Below are 20,711 nucleotides of genomic sequence, written 5' to 3' on the forward strand. Positions count from 1 at the left end.
GATATAGCATCATTTTTCTTGCCATGCCAGAGAGTGGAAGTATGATGTTGTACATGAACTTCACTAGGATTATCCAGATGGGGCACTTTATAAGTTTTTGAGGACTGCATTGTAACAAAAATGTAAAGTCCATCTTTCTTGTGCATGATTTTGGCAGTCTTTAACTGACTGGATGTAGAGCTACCCAGACTTTATCACCTGACAGATATTGGGGAACTTTACAATGATATTTATTACCATAAACATTTCTCTTATCTTGTTTTGTTTTAGTACTCAACAAATTTTTGCAAAAAAGTTACCCAGTCTTTTTAAATATGGTGGCAGAAAATTTTCAACATTTATGATATCTCAGAAATCATTAGTCATGTCGTCTATAGTTCTCATTTCCCATCCAAGTAATCAGTAGTTCCATCTGTAGAATCACACTTGACACTGTTCAATGTGAAATGTATAGCAGGAAGTTTATCTTCCCATTTATCATGTCGATCTTATTCCAAGATGGCAATCCATGGTTTTAAGTCCCAATTTTTTTTTTCTCTCGACAGGATTGACTTGGGTGTGGTATACAGATGTTACATCTTGATTTGCTTTCAGCGCTTGCTTGCTTTGCACTCACAAACTGGCTACCGATTTTGCTGATTAATCTTTTGGGTTGACCATATTGTAATATGATTTCTTCGATTAAGGTTGTGTCACATTCTACAATTAAAATCCAGCATTTGCCATTTTTATTTTCAGGCAAAGAACCAAATGAACCAGTGGAGACTGTCTCAAAACATTGCAAATATACAGATATTCTTAGTATTTTAGCTGACTTTGATTCAACGATTTATAATGATTACATTCTAAGCAATTTCTTGCATAGTCACCGATGTAAGATTGCATACCAGTTCACTAATATCTTTTTGAAATTCTGTCATGCATTCGATCTACCCATAATGACCTGCACTTGGGTTATCATGATGAATTTTTTAACTTCGAAATATTCGATGATTTTCTTCAGTTCTTCATCTCACGAATTTCTTTTGGTGAATGTGTGGGGAAGTCTATCAGTATATAGCATTAATTCACAGTTTTTGCTTTTCAGTTCAGATGTTGGTTGAGATGACAAGTCGGCAATGAAATTTGATCGTCCAGGAATATAGTTGATTGTTAGGTTATGTGTTTGGATTTATAAGGCTCACCATGAAAGTCTAACAGAGGGAGACTTCAGAGACATTAAAAATTTTAATGGCTGTTGATGAGAAGCAAGTATAAGGGTTTGACCCTCTACATAACCTCTAAACTTTACAAGAGTCCATACAAATTCAATAGCTTCCCTTTCTATGATAGATTAATTTCATTCCGGTGAGGTTAGTATTCTATATACACTATATGTCTTTTTCTCTTTGGAATAATACATCTCCAAGAACCACTTTACTGGCATCCGTCTGGAGGAGGCATGATTTGATTCCATCATCATGTTTTAGGCTAGGCAAACTCACTAAATTTGATTTTAACTCTTTGAAAGCATTTTCTTGCTCATCATTCTTCTTCCACAAGTCATTTCTCTTCATTAGATCAATTAGTGGTTTTGCAATTTGAGAAAAATTTGGAATGTATTGTTAATATTCCGAACATGTTTCTATAATATAATGTTTGTGTTATAAATCTCTGAACTTGTTTGACAGATTTGGGTGATGGCATATTTACAAAGGCAGCTATTTGTGGTTTTTTTGATCAATTGATATACCTTCCTTACTAATATAATGTCCAAAATACTTAATTTTATCACAACAAAATTGACACTTATTTCTGTTGGCATTCAACTTGAATTTTTTGAGTCTATCAAAAACTATTCATAAGTCTTCTAAATGTTCTTCAAAGGTAGAAGACATTAAAATAACATCATCTAGATAGGTTAAAGTATTTACTTTTAGTCCATTTACGAAAAGGTCCATCAGTTTTTGGAACCTTGTTGGTGCTGTTTTTAAACAAAACAGCATTTGGTTAAATCAATAAACATCAAAAGGCAATTAAAAGCTGTTTTGTTTTTATCAGATGGATACATTCTGATCTTGTTGTAATCTGATAACCCATCTTTAAATCTGTAGTTGACATGAAAGCAGTATGTTTTGCATTTTGTAAAAGATCATCCATTCATGGCAGTGGATATGGATTAGATTTTGTAACAGCATTAAGTTTCCTGTCATCAATGCACAACAGGAGCCACATATGGCAAATCAAACTCTTTGATTACTCACAAGGAGTGAATCAATTTCCTTTCTTGTGTTCTATGTAAGGAGTTGCATCTTCCCCTGGTCTGAAATTAGATTCATACTGCTCCAGAATTGAGTTAAATCTTTTGTGCTGTTCAAAAATTAGGTGCCCAGCTTCGTCTGAACAAAGTAGATAAGGACTGGTTGGGGTAGAATTCCCCTGCATGCCACAAGACTGGACTGGATTGGATTCTCAAGGGTCAGGAGGTGTTCCTCCTTAGCAAATGGGTATTTTACTTGTGGCTTGTTACTGAAAAACCAGTTCAGTTCTTTGTTGTTCAAAACCACTCGAACCTCTTGTAAAAAGGCTATTCCCAAAAGAGTATGATTTCCCTTGGTTTCAGGCAAGGTAGTGAGAGTTGTCATTATTGAAATTTTTAGTTCTATGTTTATATGGCTTTTATAAGTTTCTACTTCAGAAGAATGGCCGTCTGCAAGGGACATGGTGAGATGACTTGATGAAGCCAGGTGTATCTTATCTGTATAAATTCAAAATTGGTCTCTCATCTCAAATTTATGTCCCTGGATTTTAGAATTTACTTCTCTCCTGTGATTTGTCTTTGCAAAACTGTATTTGGTTGAATCATTCCTTAGTTTTTGGTAAGTTTTCCCTTTCAGATAAGTGGAAGAAGTAGGGTCTTTCGTCTCATTTCTTTGTAGATTGTCGTAGACGTCTAATTTGTCAGCCAATTCACCTGGTGAATTCCATACAGACCAATCATCCAAGCAGTGGTCCTTATAATGTGGAGTGGTTCTCTTCTTAATTTGGTCAGCTATAATCAAATCTTTTAATTTCACAAAATCTGCAGTTCTAAGTTTGAAGAACCAGCCTTCACAATAGGTTCTAAGCTCAAAATAAAAATCACACCATGTTCTTCAGAGTTTTTTCTATGATAACAGAAAAGTTGCCAAAAGTTTTGTGCGCTAAATTTACAACACTTTAGCAGCATTTCTTTAATGTAGGAGTGGTCCTAGGGAACTTCTATAGGTTCTCTGGCAATTTCCTTGGACACTTCTGTTTGCAGTGCTTCAATAAGGTATGCAATCCATCTGGATTGAAGCATTTTAAGAAAACTCAGTTGCCTTTCAAACAATTCTAAATATAATCACATATCATCTTATGTGTTAAAGTGGGGAATTAATTTCTTCATTTTGAACCAAGATGGTTCAACATCTAAAACAGCATGTTGGTGGTGAAAATTTTGGAACTTTGAGCAGCAATTTGAGTTTCGCCATTTCAAACACACACAGTTTTTAAAATTCTTTCTTGTGTTTTTCTTCTATTACTTTTACCTGCATTTGCTCTTGCTCTTCAATCTTCACTCACAATATCCCTTTTTTTTCTTTCTTTTTGCATAGGATTTCTTCTTTTGTTTGGCTTCTTTTTTGCTTTCGTTCTTCTATTATGGTATTTAAGAATTCCTTAAAGAAATCGTTGTCATAGTTCTTATATTTAGATATAGTATTTCTGTAATCTGAAATTTTAAGGTTTTCCTCGGCCAAGACCTCAAGCAGTTCTACTGTTACCAGGTACAAGTTTTCTGTCTTTCCCTTTGCAAGATACGCCATGTTGTTAGAAAGTTTGGGGTAAAAGTTATAAATTGTTCTCAAAGTTTTTTTTTAATTAATAGTCTCTAGTATGTGGTTGTCAATTACTGGAAATAGTATGCATTAAAATTTATTGTTAATAATACTTTTTTAATCAAATTTTCAATTTTCATTCAAAATTACGCTTGAAAATTAAAGAGATTAAATTAATTCAAATTTAATCTCTTTCACTCTAATTTTCAATGCTTGAAAATTAGAGTGTAAATTAATTCAAATTCACTAATTACAAAATCACTTCAAAATTTAATTACTGTCACATCAAAATTATTTAATATCATTTCAAGAATTAGTGGTTAGAGAATGCAACTACTGTTAAACAAATGGGATAAAATGTGAAATGACTTCTGGAGAATGTAGGAAAGGACAAGTTACTTGCATTAAAATTTAAATCATCTTTATTTGTTGCAAAGTTGACCCTATCTGCCAAACTAAGACCATGATCTAATGATCATATTATTAATCAAAACTATCCAATCATTTTTGCCATTCTACAAAAGATACAGTCTGGTTTGCTATTTTTGGTTCAGATTTTTTTAAATAAAGATAGTCATTTGCTGCTTGAAAATTTCCATTGTAATAAAAAGAATGTTTTAAAAGTTAATAATTATAAATAACATTTCCAAATTCGATATTTTTTAAACAAAGTGTGGTATGCCGATATCATCAAGGTTAATACAAGATTTAGTGAAGCACGAATGTGTCCAAACAAACCATTCTTGTTATTACATAATGAAGGCTATTTATTTTTGTGTGCTTACGAATGTTAGTGACTAGAAGAAAAAGAATGTTATTCTATCTTAATCGAATTCAATTACTTTTTGAATGATGTGGCTTGCAATTCAGTAAAATTTGAGGAGATTGAAATATTTAAATATTAAATTGATAAATTAACATCAAAATATTTAGAAAGTCAGAAGTTTTATTTGAAATTATGATAGATAATTAAGATTCTGATTATACAGTCCCATGATCAAGTCATAGTTGAAACGGGATTTTCCTTAAATAAAACTTTTAAAAAAAGAAAGATATTGTAAGACATTTGATTTTAGATGAAATAAAAGAATGCAGTGGGGTAGATAATTTCTAAGTGAGTAAAATCTTATATGCAGAAAATGTCATTTCTGAATGTATTAAAAAATGTGGATGAACAAAGATCAAACCTCTAAATAATTAAAAGAATAAAGAAAAGGAAACACAAACTAGATGATTTAAAGAGTGCGCAAATATTAAAGATACTTTTTTTTTGTGCTGCAATTTGTGAACAAACTTAGTGAAATGGAAAGGAAAAAGAGATTTTCAGTACATAGCAGAATCAAATGTTTATAGGAATTGTGGCTTTAACAGAACAGTTTATAAATTTGAAATAATTTTAATCTGATTGTTTGCAATTCATTAGTTTAAATATAATGCTTGTTGATTTGTATTTATCTATATAATTCCCTGTTTTTCTTACCAACCCTTGATCATAGTAAGATTAAAAACTGTTTGGTTAGTAAATTTCATTTCATCTAAATTGTTAATGTGTTTTGAAATGACAAGCTGATAATAGTTTGCATGGAATTTGCATCTAATTATTAGATTCTAATGGTTAATGCTTGTCTACGACTTGAGATCTCGGAATCCACTTTAAACTAAATTTTGGCTTATCAACTGCAAGTTGAGTTGAACAAGGTCCTAATCACTCTTCACTTATGCATCTAAATGTAGTAAGCTATGTTTTATCATTTAAATTTCATGCCAAAAATGTATAATTTTACTATCTCAAAATTTTCTTAGAAAGTCCTTGCGATCCAATTCCCCCCTTATCTTCAGTAAACTGGAAACTCTTGTTTGAGTTTTGATGTATTATTTTAGATTGCAATATTCGTTAGGGACAAAAAAAAAAAAAAAAAAAAACCTTAAATCAACTACTACATATGTCAGAATGAAACCCAAAGCATTTATTTATTTATTTTATTTTAGGTGTCAATAAAGTCACAATAAATCAGCAACTCCAGTCAAAGCCAGAAAATCCTTTAGAAAGACTTGAAGCTTATGTTAACAGTCCAAATTATGCACAGAAGCAAGTAGGATTTTGTGCCCAGTGGTGCTTAGATAATTTGTGTGAGTTTTTATTAAAAATCTGTACATAGTTTTTGAATTTTTTTTTTTTATATATATCTTTGATAGTAAGTAGTGTTAAAAAATATAACTTGAAGCAGTGAATTCCTTTCGGCTTGTTGCTTGGCTGCTTCCATTTTCTGAAATTGCAAATTGATTATTTCAACATATTTAACATAAATTTTTTAATTAAAGCTCATTTCCCTTGTGTATATACATTCAACCTTCTAATATGTTGATGATTTGATCTCTGGGTTTGATGATGTTTATTATTATCCCTTATTACCTCATATCTCAAAGAGTTTGTCATTATTCATAATTATTTATATCCCTGAGTTACATTTTTATTATTATGAAAATAAAAGAATTGTATTGGAATTGGGAAACAGAAAAGGTTGCAATGCATTCACATTGAGGGCATCGGTGAGAGGTTGCCAGATAAGACGATGGGTTCTTGCTTTCATCGCAAGTCATGCAATATTGTGAAGTCAGATTATCTCTATTGTATTAATGGGAGAACCTCTTAAGAGATGTGATGTATTGTAATGTCTATTGAGATTCGGATTTCTGCCTATGTGCTATTGCAGTGACAGTGATTTAGATTACCCTAAGTGTTCAGATGTTGTGAGAGCATCTGTTTGTGATATCTCAAAAAGTGCAAACATCGAACTCTTATTTTATTGCTCATGTTGTGCCCCCTAAAAATCAGTATCAAACTGAATACTTTTTATCTCCATATTATGCTTAATTATACTTTATTTTCTTCTATGTTAATTAGTGAGTAAAGTTATTATATATTTAATCATAGCTCTTTTTCGATGAGGGTGCCTAGTGTTATTAAAATTCCTTAAAAACTATTTATTTTTCATGATCTTTATATTGTGACCATCAAAGGTCTTTATATAAGGGCCTTAAAAATGCTTATTTTTTAATCCAGATGCTTATATTTTTCTTCTAGTAAAAAAAACAACAACATTTAACTTTGCTAGATTTGCTGTCTGATTATAGGCTGTATTTTCTTTGCGATGTGGAGGTCTTTTAATGTTTAACAGATTTTATAAATCAAAAGGTCAGGGAAAAGGGTTTTATTTCAGTTAAGAGACATACTGATAGAATGGGGAAAATATATCCTATTCATTTACTTGATTCACCTCCTTTTGCTTGTTTAGATAAGGAGGAAATCCACTCTTTTTAGAAATAATTTAATGTATTCATATTATGTTTTTAACAGTAACTTCAGGTCATCCTTAATTTTCTACACATAATTACTTGCTTATAGAGTATTTGCTAGTTATATTTTAACATCATTTAGTAACTTTCCATTAGTGAATTATTTAAATAATTTCATTTTGGTTAATTTTTGTGCAGATGTTTAGAACTTCTTAATAATATGCCGGAAAATATACAATCGATTCTTTATAGATTTCTATAAGTGAATATACTGAATGATTTTGTATTTATTTAAGGCAGAGCATATTAAGCCCTTTCTTCAAATGTATCAAGTATGACCCATTTTTACCGCTTTATGTGTATGATATATATAAGTTTATAACTACAATTGTGCCTTTATTTATTTTAATTTTTTTTTTTGAAAAAAAAATAAATTCTCAATTGAAATTATTTCTTCAGTGAATTGCTAATGCGTACGAGATTTTTCTAATTGTCAATCTTGTTCTGCAGTTAATAAAGTGAGGGTAGACATAAGAAGGGACAAATTATTGAAAGACTTGCATTTCACAAAGGCTATACCCGACAACATTTTTATGCTTTTCAAGCATGAATCGTTTGTGAATATTTAAATATTGGAATGCGTAATGAATTTAGTAAATTTTGTGTCAGTAAGAAATTTTGCTTTAGTAACGAACAATAAGTGTGAAAAATGAATCTTGCTTTGTGTTACACTTTCATCAGAAAGGATAAAAGAGAGTATGAAGATCTATTCTGATGAAGTTTATAGATTTCCTAGTCAAATCAACTTTACTTGATTTTGATAATTTTCATGTCAAGAAAATGAGATTGGATGATGGCTTTTTTAATTCTTCATTTAAAGACAGTAAATTTTTTAAAAAATTGGTGAGTTTTGAAAATTTTTGTTCTTTTTTGTGAACAAGCATCTATTGAAGTGGGGAAATTTTAATGACGTCATATAGTCTATATGACATCATTTTACGTCATATTGTCTATGATCACATAAAGCACTCTGGCGGAATCCAATAGGTAAATATTATTAAAGAATTGAGAAAGCAATATCAGTCCATTTAAAATATCACCTTTCTTTAGGGGAAACAAATGACAAAAGAGTTATTAATGGCAGAACAAAATTTAGACTTTGATTTCTTGATCTCTTTCAGGAAAAAGAAATTTCTCTTAGGAAAGGAAATTGCTGAAATTGATTATAAAGCTATTGCACTTACTTGTTCAACAGGCAAGAAACTTTTCAGTGCTATCAAGATTAGTTAGTTAGGAAAAGTTATTAATAAAAATAATTGAGCAGATTGAAAGTGTTTGGAAAAATCTCTGAAGAAAAAACATCTTATATTTACATATTTGATAAAATTAGCCTGATTTTTATATAGCTTTGATTACATATGATCTTATTTTTTATCGAGAGATTGGAATGTTAATGAAGTAGAGTATAACTAGGGATTGCAATACCGGTATACCGGGATACCGAATACCGGTATTTTGAGCCATTTGTACAATTTTGTAATACCGGTATTCACAAGTTTAAATACCGGTTTTTCGGTATTTACTAGAAATTTTCAAAATTGTCTCCACTATATGTTCAGGGATCGCCAACATAGCAATATAGTATACGTTTTTGTTTTGATGCCTCCCTAACGGGCGAAATTAATTAGCTAATGAATGGCGTAATTAATTGCTTAAATCTAAAGTAGCGAAACATGGATTATCCCTGAAAGAAAATATTGTATCCATAACGAGTGATGGAGCAACAATTATAAAAAAAAGTTGGAAAGTTGATTAGTGCAAATCAGCAGTTGTGCTATGCACATGGAATTCAGTTCGGAGTAATAGATGTATTATAAAAAAAATATAAAGAACAGAAGAATCCAAATACTGTGGATATAGAAACTTCGGATTCCAACTATAATAAATTGAAAAATCGCACAGAAGAAAGGCATACCGAAATAGAAAATGTCTTATGGTATTTACATAATTCTAATGATTTTAAAAATGAAAATGAAAAGAAGAAAAGAAAATAACCAATCCAAATCTGATTAAGTTAGAGTAAAGTTTCTAAAAAACTTTTTCCCACAAACCTATCCACATTCAGAATTCGGTTCAACTACCGAAGATTATGATGTCACTACTGTGGATAGTGAAAAGGAATTGTCTCTTGAACCAAAATTAGAATTAGCAATAAATAAAAAAATTTCAACGAACCAAAATACAATACCGAAATCAGCTATATCCAAAACCATCCGAAGAGAAATCGATTTATTTGTAGATGAGGGATTTAGAGGTAAATACATGGAAAAAGTATATTGCGCATTGCTAACAGTACCACCAACTAGCGTAGATGCCGAAAGAGCGTTTTCGACAGCTGATAATTTTTACACAAAATTACTTTTCAGGCTAAATGACAGTACAATTGATGCATTACGTTTTTTTAGATCACATTTCAAAAATTTGGAATAGTACCACAAACTGAATAGTGATATTTACACTTTTTTTTGATTTAAATAAAAAAGATGTTTCTTTACTTTTTTGTGATTATATACTGTTATAATTTATATAAGTTACAAATTATTTTTGGTGATATTTACACTCTCTAACAAAACTGGCAAATAAAAAAAAAGAAACACCTGTGTTTTCTTTCTTTTTCCAAAATTTCTAATACCGGTATTAAAACCGGTATCCCGGTATTAAGATTTAAAAATACCGAATACCGGTAATGAAATTTTGGTCCGGTATTGCAATCCCTAAGTATAACCCTTTTTTCCCCCTTATATTACTAATTACAGTGTAATTAAATAATTTCAGATGTACAATGAAAATCTTTTAAGCAGATTTTTCGAATGAAACTCTTAAAATATTTTATATAGTTTGAATTCAATGCTGGTGAAAAATATTCACTGATTTCTGGTAGTATTTTATGTGTAAATTTGTATAAAATCGGATAATTATTTAGTTAATGAAGAGCTTAATTTATTTGATTCGAATTTATTATTCTACATTAAAAAAATTAGATTATGGTTGTTTCTTGTTTTTCTCAAAAGTGATTATAAAGTGTTTATTTTTTAAGATAAAATTAGTCTATGCACTTTCCTAATATATTTTTCAATGGTGAAGTGTATTCAAAATAATTTGGAATAATTTTGTGTACATCCAGCTGTTTTAAAAAAATGCTTTACTCAGTTCTTTTACAAATTGTATTACCATTAGATACCAGGTATATTTTCTTCTTGATACCAGCAAATCTTTTTCTTTTTCTTTTCTTCTATCAGTTAAAAGAAGATTTAAAAGGTGAACTTTAAACATAACTGATTTTAGAACATTACATCATTAAAATTATATAATATTAAAATGGAAGACATTGTGCTAATGACACTTTTGAATCTGCACATCTTAAGGCCTCGAGTTAGGCATCAAGGTTTAGTGTTTGACAGTTGCAAATAGCATTTTATTTTTCATTTTAAATTTTAATTTTTTATTATTTATTTCAAATTTATAATATGATATTTTCAAAAATATGTAATTTCAAAAATAATTTACATAATTGTAAGGAATAGGTGAATAAATACACATTTTTCCACTCTCATGATTTGGTAAAAATCTTTATACAAGAAAAAGCATATTAAAAAAAATGAATACATTATTACAGTCTATTTTATTAATATATCTCTTTATCACACTTTCAAATTTTATTTTATAATAATTTATCCATTATTTAAAATTTTTACGAATTTTGTTATGTTTGATTTTCTCTGCAAATTTCGCAGGTGAAAAAATTTGAATTTGTTATTTGTAATCTTCTTATGTATCCATTCCAATGTACTGTTTTTGTTGCATGTTGATTTTTCTCCTCTACTCTAATTCTGATTTTTCTAATTCGAATATATTTATTCCTTTATTCATTTTCATTAATGATAAAAATTGCTTCCTGATTTAGTTGTTCTGTTAAATAATAGTACTGACTTTTAAAACTGATTTATCACTTATAAAATTGAAATGTCATGTTTCGAATCTTTATCTAATTTTTGTTCATCCATTCAATTTCAATGTCTTTTATTTTATTTTGTTAAATAAGCTTTCATTGTGACAGCTTCAAGGTCAAACTTGTTTATCAACCCACTCAGTTTCGCTTAAGTTTTAACCAGCTATCTTCAACCATCTATTGTCCAATTTTTTTTGCAGGGGTAATCTGAAAGATTATTTACTTTCTCATATTGGGAAATATACTCATTATATTTCTCATATGTAACTTTATAGTTATTATTGTGTTCTAAGCTTTTTAGTTCAGATGTATTTATGCCAGAAAGGATATTGAAATCCATGTATATTTTTAATTTAATTACTTTGTATTTTACGAAGTAATATTTATTGCTATTAGACCAAAAAAATCTATAAACTTGTAAAGTCAAAAAAGCCCTTTTGATAGGATTTTGCCTACTGTAAATATTTCAGCGATGATAGCTGGCCATATTCCTTAAATATGCTGGTGGCTGTTCTCCATCCACTCCATTTTCAATGCTTGCTTATAAATATATTTCAGTTTCATATCTAATACTTTAAAGGTAAAATGTAAAGGCATTATGTACATTAAAATGGGTTTTTGATTCAACTTGCAGTTTTTAACACATGTAAAAAGAAACAGTAAATATAGCAATTCTCATAATTTAAACACTTTTTTTTCAAAATAAATAAATAAAAACCCTTAGCAAAATTTTTAATATTGTACATATATATATGTAATGATATCTTAAACCTAAAATCTTAATTAATATCCTAATTTTTATCTTAATTTAACCCATATTAACTTAATTCTAAAATGTTATCTTATTTTCTGATCCAATTCCACCTTTTTTATTTAATTAATGCTGCACGAGCTCTGTAAAACTGCTGAAATCGTCAAGTTTCCATACTCAAAGTAAAAGGATAAAAATCTGTCGTGCTTTGCAAATTCTTTTAAAAGATACCTATATTTATTTCCCTTGTCTAAATCTACATGTGTCAAAGAATCGCTATCAGTATCTCATAGTATAAAATCACTGGGAAAAATATTTTGCTCTTGTTTTTACTCTTGTGTTGTGCTGTAGATGAATGTATCTTGTCGCTTCTTGCTTTATGTAAATTATGCCTCCCGTGTTAGAATAAAGCAAAGTTTTAAAATTTTCAAAAGTCATGTCTTCTCTCTTTTCAGACTTGGATCTGCTTAAAAATGTATATGCTTTTATATTATATATATAATCATATTTATAAACTGAATCATTTGAAATTATAACTAGATTTTAGGAAAAGGCTAATAATTGTTTCTGTTTTTATTTCAATTTTGTCATATCTACTTCTATAGCTAAAAATTATGTAACTGTCAGTTATAGAAATAATTTTTGGTTCATGCATTTTAATTTTGTTTTCTTCTCTTTCTATATGAAACATTTTGGCAGTCATAAAAGAAGTAAGTATTACTCTTTTAAAAATTTTTTCTTGTAATGGAGTTTTTTTTTTTTTTTTTTTTTTTTTTAATGTAAAGAATTACTTAAAATGAGCATTAAATTTTCTTACTCATTCAAAAAAAATATTTTTCCAACTGCTGTTTTCTCCTCCTTATATATATATAACATAATAGCAATATGATATATGCCTGCAAACCACCATTTAGTTATGCCATTAGACTGTAAATGCCAGCAGAAATAGAAGAATAAATTTTTAGTCTAATTCATAGTCCAGAGTTTATAGAAAAAGGAATAAATAAAAATGATATCTTTTCTAAACTTTTATATAATATATACACATATGTATGTTATATAAAAATGATAATACCCTTTATTTAACTTCTTACAAATTTTTAAATTCTCAATTGAAAATTCAAAATTAAACTACTTTTCTGAAAAACCATTAATTAAGATTAATTGTTTATTAATTGTTAAAATTATTATCAGTTAGCCAAAGCTTAAAGTGGATTCCTTTTTGAATATGTTAATTTTAATAATTTAAATTATCTTGTAAATTATGGTTAACAGCATTTAAAGATAACTGTTGCAGAACCTTGGATGAATTTAGATTTTTTAAAAAATGAAATGTATTTTGTTTTGTTTTTATCTAGAGGTATGGGAGAATAACAAAGGTTACAAAGAAAGATTTTTTTAAAAAAAGTGTTAATAGATATACTAAATCATGTAGGAACTGAAACTGGGTTTGTTTTTGGCAAAAAACAGTTTTATAAAATATTTAGAACTGTCTCTTGTCAACAAAGTCCAGATTGCTTTTTTTAGCTTTTTTCCATCAAATATCTTTTATATTAAAAATTAAATTTCCCCTAGTTGCTGTAAGATATTTAAAATATTTAGTAGTGTATCTATTTGTGATAATAGAATTTCCTGCATTCAGAATTTTAATTCTTTTTCAAGACACTTAAACATAAAACAGTTACTTACGGTTTTGATTTCCGGTTAACATTTCCTAAATAATTTTTATATATATATATATATATATATATATATATATACACTAATTCTGTGAAAACTAAGCAAACTGGTTTTGAAAATAATGTTTTCTTTTTTACATCAGTAGCCGAGTTTATTGATTTAAATTATGTTTACTTTTTTACTTTATTTTTGTGCATTAATTAAAAGTGAGTATTTTTCTTCTTTAAGTAAACATTTTATTTCTTTTCTTTACCCAAAAGCATCTTTTAATTTTACATTACATGTTCAAATACTTTTATCATTATCTCATACAGATTTAAAAAAAAAAAAACATTTTATAATAAAAGCAGATTATAAAAGTGACCCAAGTCTTTTTTTTTTTCCTTGAATATTCTGAATAATATTTATTTTTGCATAAAAAATGAAAAATATATTAATTAAAACTGGTGAATTATTTTTAAATAGTTTAGGGAAAAAAAAAAAAAAAAAAAAAAAACTCTAGCTCAGAATCGAACCCAGGTTTCCTGAATGCTACGCCAGTGCCCTAACCACTACACTACTCGAGCGCTCGTTCGGGTAACACATTATTAGTATATAAGCTAATTTGAAAGTTTTAAGGTTGACTATTGAGTCTTAATATTTTCATTAATAAACATTCTAAATATATACTATCATTATACAAAATCTGATTCCAAACTCAATTTTAAACCTTGTGCCTTCTCCTTGTTAATATCAGTTTTAAATATTTCGCTTCTGGTTTATAGTGTTGGCGGTAGCTTTGCTTCTAACTACCGCAGAAACAAAATTAAATCATTTTTGGAATCTTAAATATGTTGATTTAATATAAAATAATAAGGAAATTCGAAATTTTTACGAAAACGGGGATTTTAGGGTATGTGCATATCGCAAGTTATTAATAAATGTTAACATTCAGACAAAATTTTTATCTGTAAAGATAGCGTTTCTTTCTTTAATAGTTTATCTTTAGAATATCCACTAGTTTCTTTTTAGAAAATTTATAAAAAACATGCAATTACTGCTAGCACATTTATGAAATTTTATTATATAACATTTTCAATAAAACGTTTTAGTTTCACTATTTCATTCACAATGATGATTTAATATCTTTTACGGTATAATACGATTTGAATATTTATGGTAAAAAAGAAACAACATATTGGAAGTAATAAGGAACTTTATTTGCACTAAAATAAATACACAATTATTAATCTGTCAATAGTGTTTATGTAAACACTTGTATTGTCAAGAAAAAATCATGCCAAGCTTGCAGCCAAGTACTTGCAACACATTCGAGATTAAAATAAAGCAAGTAACAAAATATAATGCAGTTACATCAGTTTAAATGAAGCTTAATAACAAATTAAATAAATTTAATACAATAATTAAACCAAACTATGAAATATTATTCAGTTTTAACACCAAAATCACTGAGTGATGGAGGTTACGAAATTTTAAATTGACTTAAAATGGATATAAACAGAATATATTTATTGTACATACCTGTGAAATGATACAGAACTATCCTTAGAAACTTTTTCTTTGCATCCAATTGCACAGCAATAGTTAACCATGGCTTAAATAAATTTTAAAATCCAACAGTTAAAAGCGAGAAAAAATCTGCCATTGAAATATAATGGGGAACGGAGAATGCGGTTACAGTGAACACAAATTCTGTCCACAAGTCGCATGATTTTATCTTGTCTTACACTACTCCTATCAGTATCTCAGCTCTATGGTAGTTCTCATCTGAAATACATAAAAGGCTAAAAACATTCCCATATTTATCTTAGCATTAGTGCTGATAACATGTTTGCTCAGTTCTTTGATTGCTGCTAATGTTGTGCAGTATCTCCAAAATTGTTGTCAAGATATAAAATTCGGTTTAGCTCTTAAGAAAATAAAAGAATAAAAAGCAAAGGAACAGATCTCAAAATTATCCTTACTTTTTCCTTCATTTTTTTTTCCTTTTACAAGTTTTGCTTGTTTAGTATAAGTATAATAATAATATTCTTTGACAAGAATGATGATTCATACATGAATACTCTGATTTTTTTTAATGAAAATCAATACTCATACAACATTTATTTTCATTTAAATATCATATGTTAAAATGCAAATGTATGTAATGTTAATATGTTACAAAAAATAAAAGTAAGTTATATATATTTAAGATTTTATCTTTTTAATTCCTTTTTATATACTTAAGGGAAACTTTTTGCTTTTTTTTATGGAAAGTATCTGGCTTGTCTTTTTACTAACCAAATCTAAATGATGTATGAAGAATCATTTTATAAGAGTTCATTGATATTCTTTATAGATATTTCACTTAATATACTTTACACTTTATCTATATATATGCATTTTGTTTGTGTCTATTTTCTTCAAAATAAATTTATAATGTCAGAAATAGTTCAATAACAGGCATTTCTTTTTTTTTTTTTTTTTTTTTTTTTTTTGTAGGGAAGACCATTTACATATGAAAATGTGGATAGGACGAATTTAAATGCTATGCTCAATAGTAATGATGTGAGTGAATATTTAAAGATTTCTGCTGATGGCTTGTCTGTAAGTAATGATTTTCAGTTTGGATTGTGAATTTTTATATATGTTTATACAATATGTGAAAAGTTTTATTTCGCAATGCGCAATGGATGTTAAAATACCATTTTCTCCCATGTTCAGTATCTTTTTTTTTTTGTATTATTATTTAAAACATGTTTTTAATATTAGATGTGTGTGTTCTGTTTGTTAATTGTATTTTCTTTTTATAAAAATACATTTCTAAATTCCTTGTATAGTAATATAGAATATAGATATAGAGTAGTCTCCTATATAACATGATAAAAAGTTTTGTGTTGTAAGGATTAGCATTGTTGGAAACCAAACAGTAGAATAAATTTATTTGCAACTGGCTTCTTTGTAGATAAATTTTATTTACTGCAAAATTTCCTTAGGTGGTTATTCATTCAATAGATGACTTTTTAATTGTGTTATATGAGAATCTTCTGAATTTTCAAATTTTTTTTACAAGTTCTTAAAGTAAAAGCATTAATTTTTTACTTTATGTGAAAGGGCTTTTTTATTTACCTAAAGATACAAATTACCTATCCATTTAAAGAAAAAAACATTTCTTTTTTTATGAGAGGCCCTTTTATTTACATGAAAACATAAATGTTTTGATAGTAGTTTTACTTACTCAAACATGAAATTTGTACAAAAATGCTTGTAAATATTATTATGTTTTTGTAAAGATATTTTGCTGTTATATTTTTCAAATAGCTTTCAATGACCACACAGAACGTATCATGCAAGACAATATAAGTGCTGTTATTGTAGAATTAATATTTAGCATAATTGAAAAAATCAAGCTAAATCCATAAATTTTTAAAAAAAATATTAAAAAATTTTTCAGGCTCGGTGTGATGCATCTTCCTTTGAAAGTGTGCGATGCACTTTTCAAGTGGATTCTGGTGTGTGGTACTATGAAGTCACTATTGTCACTTCAGGTGTAATGCAAATTGGATGGGCCACACGTAATAGCAAGTTCCTAAATCATGTAGGTACTATCATTTTGTTTCTCTAACTCAATAGCTGAATTTTTAATTTAGTTTATATTCTAAAAATAATATCTAAGGAAAAAAAAAAATTCTTTGTATATACATAAATTATTTTCTTTTTGTTTTAGGAGGGTTATGGAATAGGTGATGATGAATACTCTTTAGCTTATGATGGATGTCGGCAACTGATTTGGCACAATGCTGCTAGCAGTTCTCATTCTCATCCTTGTTGGAAGCCTGGTACTTTTTTTACTGCACATTAATTGTTATGATTTTTCAAACTGATATGATGGTTTAAGTGTATGTCTGAAATTAAGATTTTTTTTTTGTTATTGAATGTAAATTTGCAAATGATGTCCTTAAGTATTAGTAGAGGCTGCAGACTATGGCACTCAGTGTCATTTGTCTGCTGGAATTTAAGTATCATGCAATACTTTACAAGTGCAGAACTACAAGATATCCATCTAATATATAAAGCAGCAGATAGAAACTGATAACCTATTTAAAGTTTGTACAGGGACTGATATATGAATTGGAAACTACCAAGCCTACAAATCTTCCTGTGTGTTTAATACAATCTCTACAAAGATGGATCTTTCAAGGCTAGCAAATGTAACGTGGAGCAGACCAGAATCCCTGTATTGGAAGAAATTGCTTTATGTCCATTTGAACTGAATCTGTCTACCAGCATGAAATCTATGTCATATGATCTGGTCCTGAGGCATTCACTTATTTCATGTTTACATGATGAAAGCATGTACCCATTTTACTTTATGGAGAACGCAAGCATTAAATATGGAAGATTATTCTCTGTATACAGAGTTTGCTGCTGTCAAACCTTTCCATGTACATGCTATTCATCAACAAAGCGAAACTCACATGAGATAAGCTATTAAAACATGACACATTTTTGTAGAAATGAGATTTCAATGTTTTCAGAATCAAGTTTTATCGTTCTTGAAATTAATTAATTTTTTTTGTAATAATTCTACAAATATTTTTAATATCTCAAGCATTTTTTATATACTTTTTAAAAATTATATTGTTCAGAAAATTATATTCATTTTACTTCTTTGTATTTTATGTTTGACTCAATTCATTATTTTATGAATTTAAATTTTTTCTGTATTCCAAGCCAGTCTCGTATCTTGCTGTTTAAATGATTAAAGTGTTTGTCACATAAGATCCTGTATGCAACAAGAGCATATGCACACCAGTGGAGAGTTTTTTTTATCAGTATGTGGGCTCTGGATATGATGCATGACTATCAAATTGACCATTCTCACTCATCATTTAGATAGATGTACATACTCAGTTTTCCTGCAAGAGACATTGGTGGAATAACTGGCCCCAAACTCTACATCTATTCAAAGTATAATATGGTTTCAACATGATGATTCTTTTGCACATTTTACCACTTATCTGTGGAATTACCTGGACACATCAAATGAAAATCACTGATAGGACAAGGTGGATTTTTTGATAATTCTCGCAATCCCCAAATTTGTTGTGTTTGGATTTCTTTTTATGGAGGTATTTGAAAAACACTCATTACAATACCCTCATTGACTTCCAAGAATGTCTTGGTGTCAAACTATCTGTTGCTCTCTCTCTCGCACACACGTTACAGTGAAAACCTGAAATCAGCCAAAACATGAATTAACTGGGGAAAACATGTTTTAACAATCAGTTCTGGGATAACTCGAATTAAATAGGGAAAATGCGTTTTAACTGACAGCACTAGGGAGAACCCGTTTTCATGTGTTATCCAATTAAAACCGTGTGAATCTAGATTTCTTGCTTGTGAAATTTTCAAAGCAAAAGCCGTCATCTTGTTTTATTCTTGCTGGAACGTGTTTGTGCTGTTGATTCATTTATGATGATAGAAAAAATGTTAATGTTTTTTTCACCAAAAATCGGGAAAAAAATTAATTTTTTTGACAATTACAGTTTTTTTACATTAAAAAAAACAAAACAGAATTACTGTAAAGCTATTATACATTCAACACTCTCTTATATGAGATTGAAGAAGCAAAATCTGCTATTAGCAAGCCTTCAATTCAGTACCGCAGATTAAAAAGGTTTGACACTCTTGAAATCAGTGGAATAAAAAAGTTGCTTTCTTCAAATGAGCCCATAAAATATTATTTACCAATTGAAGAAATTTTTAATGCTATCAAATTAGCACATGTGGCCATAGGAAATGGGAGTGGGGACAGAATTAAAATTGAAAATTCAAGAAAATTTGCTAATATAACTACTAAGATTATACAAATTTTTTTTTATCGATGTATGAAACATGTCAACAGAAAAAATTTTTAAAAGGAAAGGTTTGGTTTTATTTCTAAACCTATTATTCACTCATAAATGAGTATATGCTGCCAATTGGATTTGATTGACATGCAATCTCAGGCAGGTAATGAATTAGGTTTGTTACGATTTAATAGGAACATTCAGCAAAGTTTGTGTTACTATGACCACTTCATAGCAAAGGAATGGATGAGTTTGCTTTGCAAGTATTTGATATCTTTTGACATTAGGAGCTCCTTGTATACTGCAATTTGATAATGGAAGAGAGTTTGTAAATTCTGTTATAGAGCAGTTATTATGCTCTATCCGTTATAGACCAGTATTAGCCAGAATTGAAGATTGTTTGTGGGAAATCTCATCACAGCCAGTCGCAGGGTTCAATTGAAAGGGCCAACCAAGACGTAGAAATTATGTTGGCTTCATGGATGATGGATAATCAAAATACAAAATGGTCCTATGGTCTTCATTTTGTACAATTCATGAAAAACAGAGCTGTACATTCAAGAGTAAAACAATCACCATACAAATCTATGTTTGAGATTGAACCAAGAGTTGGAATGACAGCCACAATCTTGCCATCAGATATTATATAAAAAAAAGAAGACGAGGAGGAACTTCAGAAAATTTCCGAGGGCAGAAATGCAGAAGAGCAAGGAACTGAATAAGCAAAATCAGAGGAGCTTATGCTTGCTAGTAAGTCGATCAACATTTTTTTAATTAAAGAGGAAGCCAAAGAAACTTGAATAATTGAAGCCAAACAAATGAAAAAGATCTCCGATGCAATCCATCCTGAGTTTGATATTGGAGGTAATGACTTTGTTCCCATTCCAGATGTTAATAGAGTAAAAGCTGTTTTGTGAAATCTCATCAGTGTAGTGCTTGAAAAAAAAAATTAGATAGCCTGTACAAAATTGCCACGAAAATAGAGTTCTGAACAAATTGCAATCAAAGTCAGAAATTATATTTGAAAAAGTTCAGTATTTATTCAATAAATATATGGTTGTTACTTATATTAACTTTTTAAGTATTTATACAGTAGACTACAGCTGATCAGGGTACAAGTCTGATATAAAAATTTAACAAATTCACTGATTTTCAGATCTTAATTTGATGTATCGCCGCAAATTTTCTTGACTCGAGCGATTACCAAATCAGGAAATTTCGCTGAGAAAAAGATTGTTCTTCAAAGAGATATTTCTGTATGAAAAATGGGTCTCTTTGCAATTCTAAATGTCACAGCAGTTTGC

At 28.9% G+C, this 20,711-nt stretch overlaps 1 protein-coding gene across 2 annotated transcripts in view; it reads left to right on the forward strand.

Moving 5' to 3' along the window:
* Nucleotides 1–20,711, forward strand: part of LOC129971607 (RING finger and SPRY domain-containing protein 1-like) — a 63,963-nt gene that overhangs the window by 32,415 nt on the left and 10,837 nt on the right. For both annotated transcript variants that reach the window (XM_056085537.1, XM_056085539.1), the window contains exons 7-11: nucleotides 5,829–5,969; nucleotides 12,596–12,606; nucleotides 16,058–16,162; nucleotides 17,010–17,153; nucleotides 17,283–17,394. In XM_056085537.1, coding sequence (XP_055941512.1) covers nucleotides 5,829–5,969; nucleotides 12,596–12,606; nucleotides 16,058–16,162; nucleotides 17,010–17,153; nucleotides 17,283–17,394 — 513 coding nt within the window. The remainder of the gene's footprint in view (nucleotides 1–5,828; nucleotides 5,970–12,595; nucleotides 12,607–16,057; nucleotides 16,163–17,009; nucleotides 17,154–17,282; nucleotides 17,395–20,711) is intronic.

This window comes from Argiope bruennichi, chromosome 6 (assembly GCF_947563725.1).
Source record: "Argiope bruennichi chromosome 6, qqArgBrue1.1, whole genome shotgun sequence".
Lineage (NCBI taxonomy): Eukaryota > Metazoa > Arthropoda > Arachnida > Araneae > Araneidae > Argiope > Argiope bruennichi.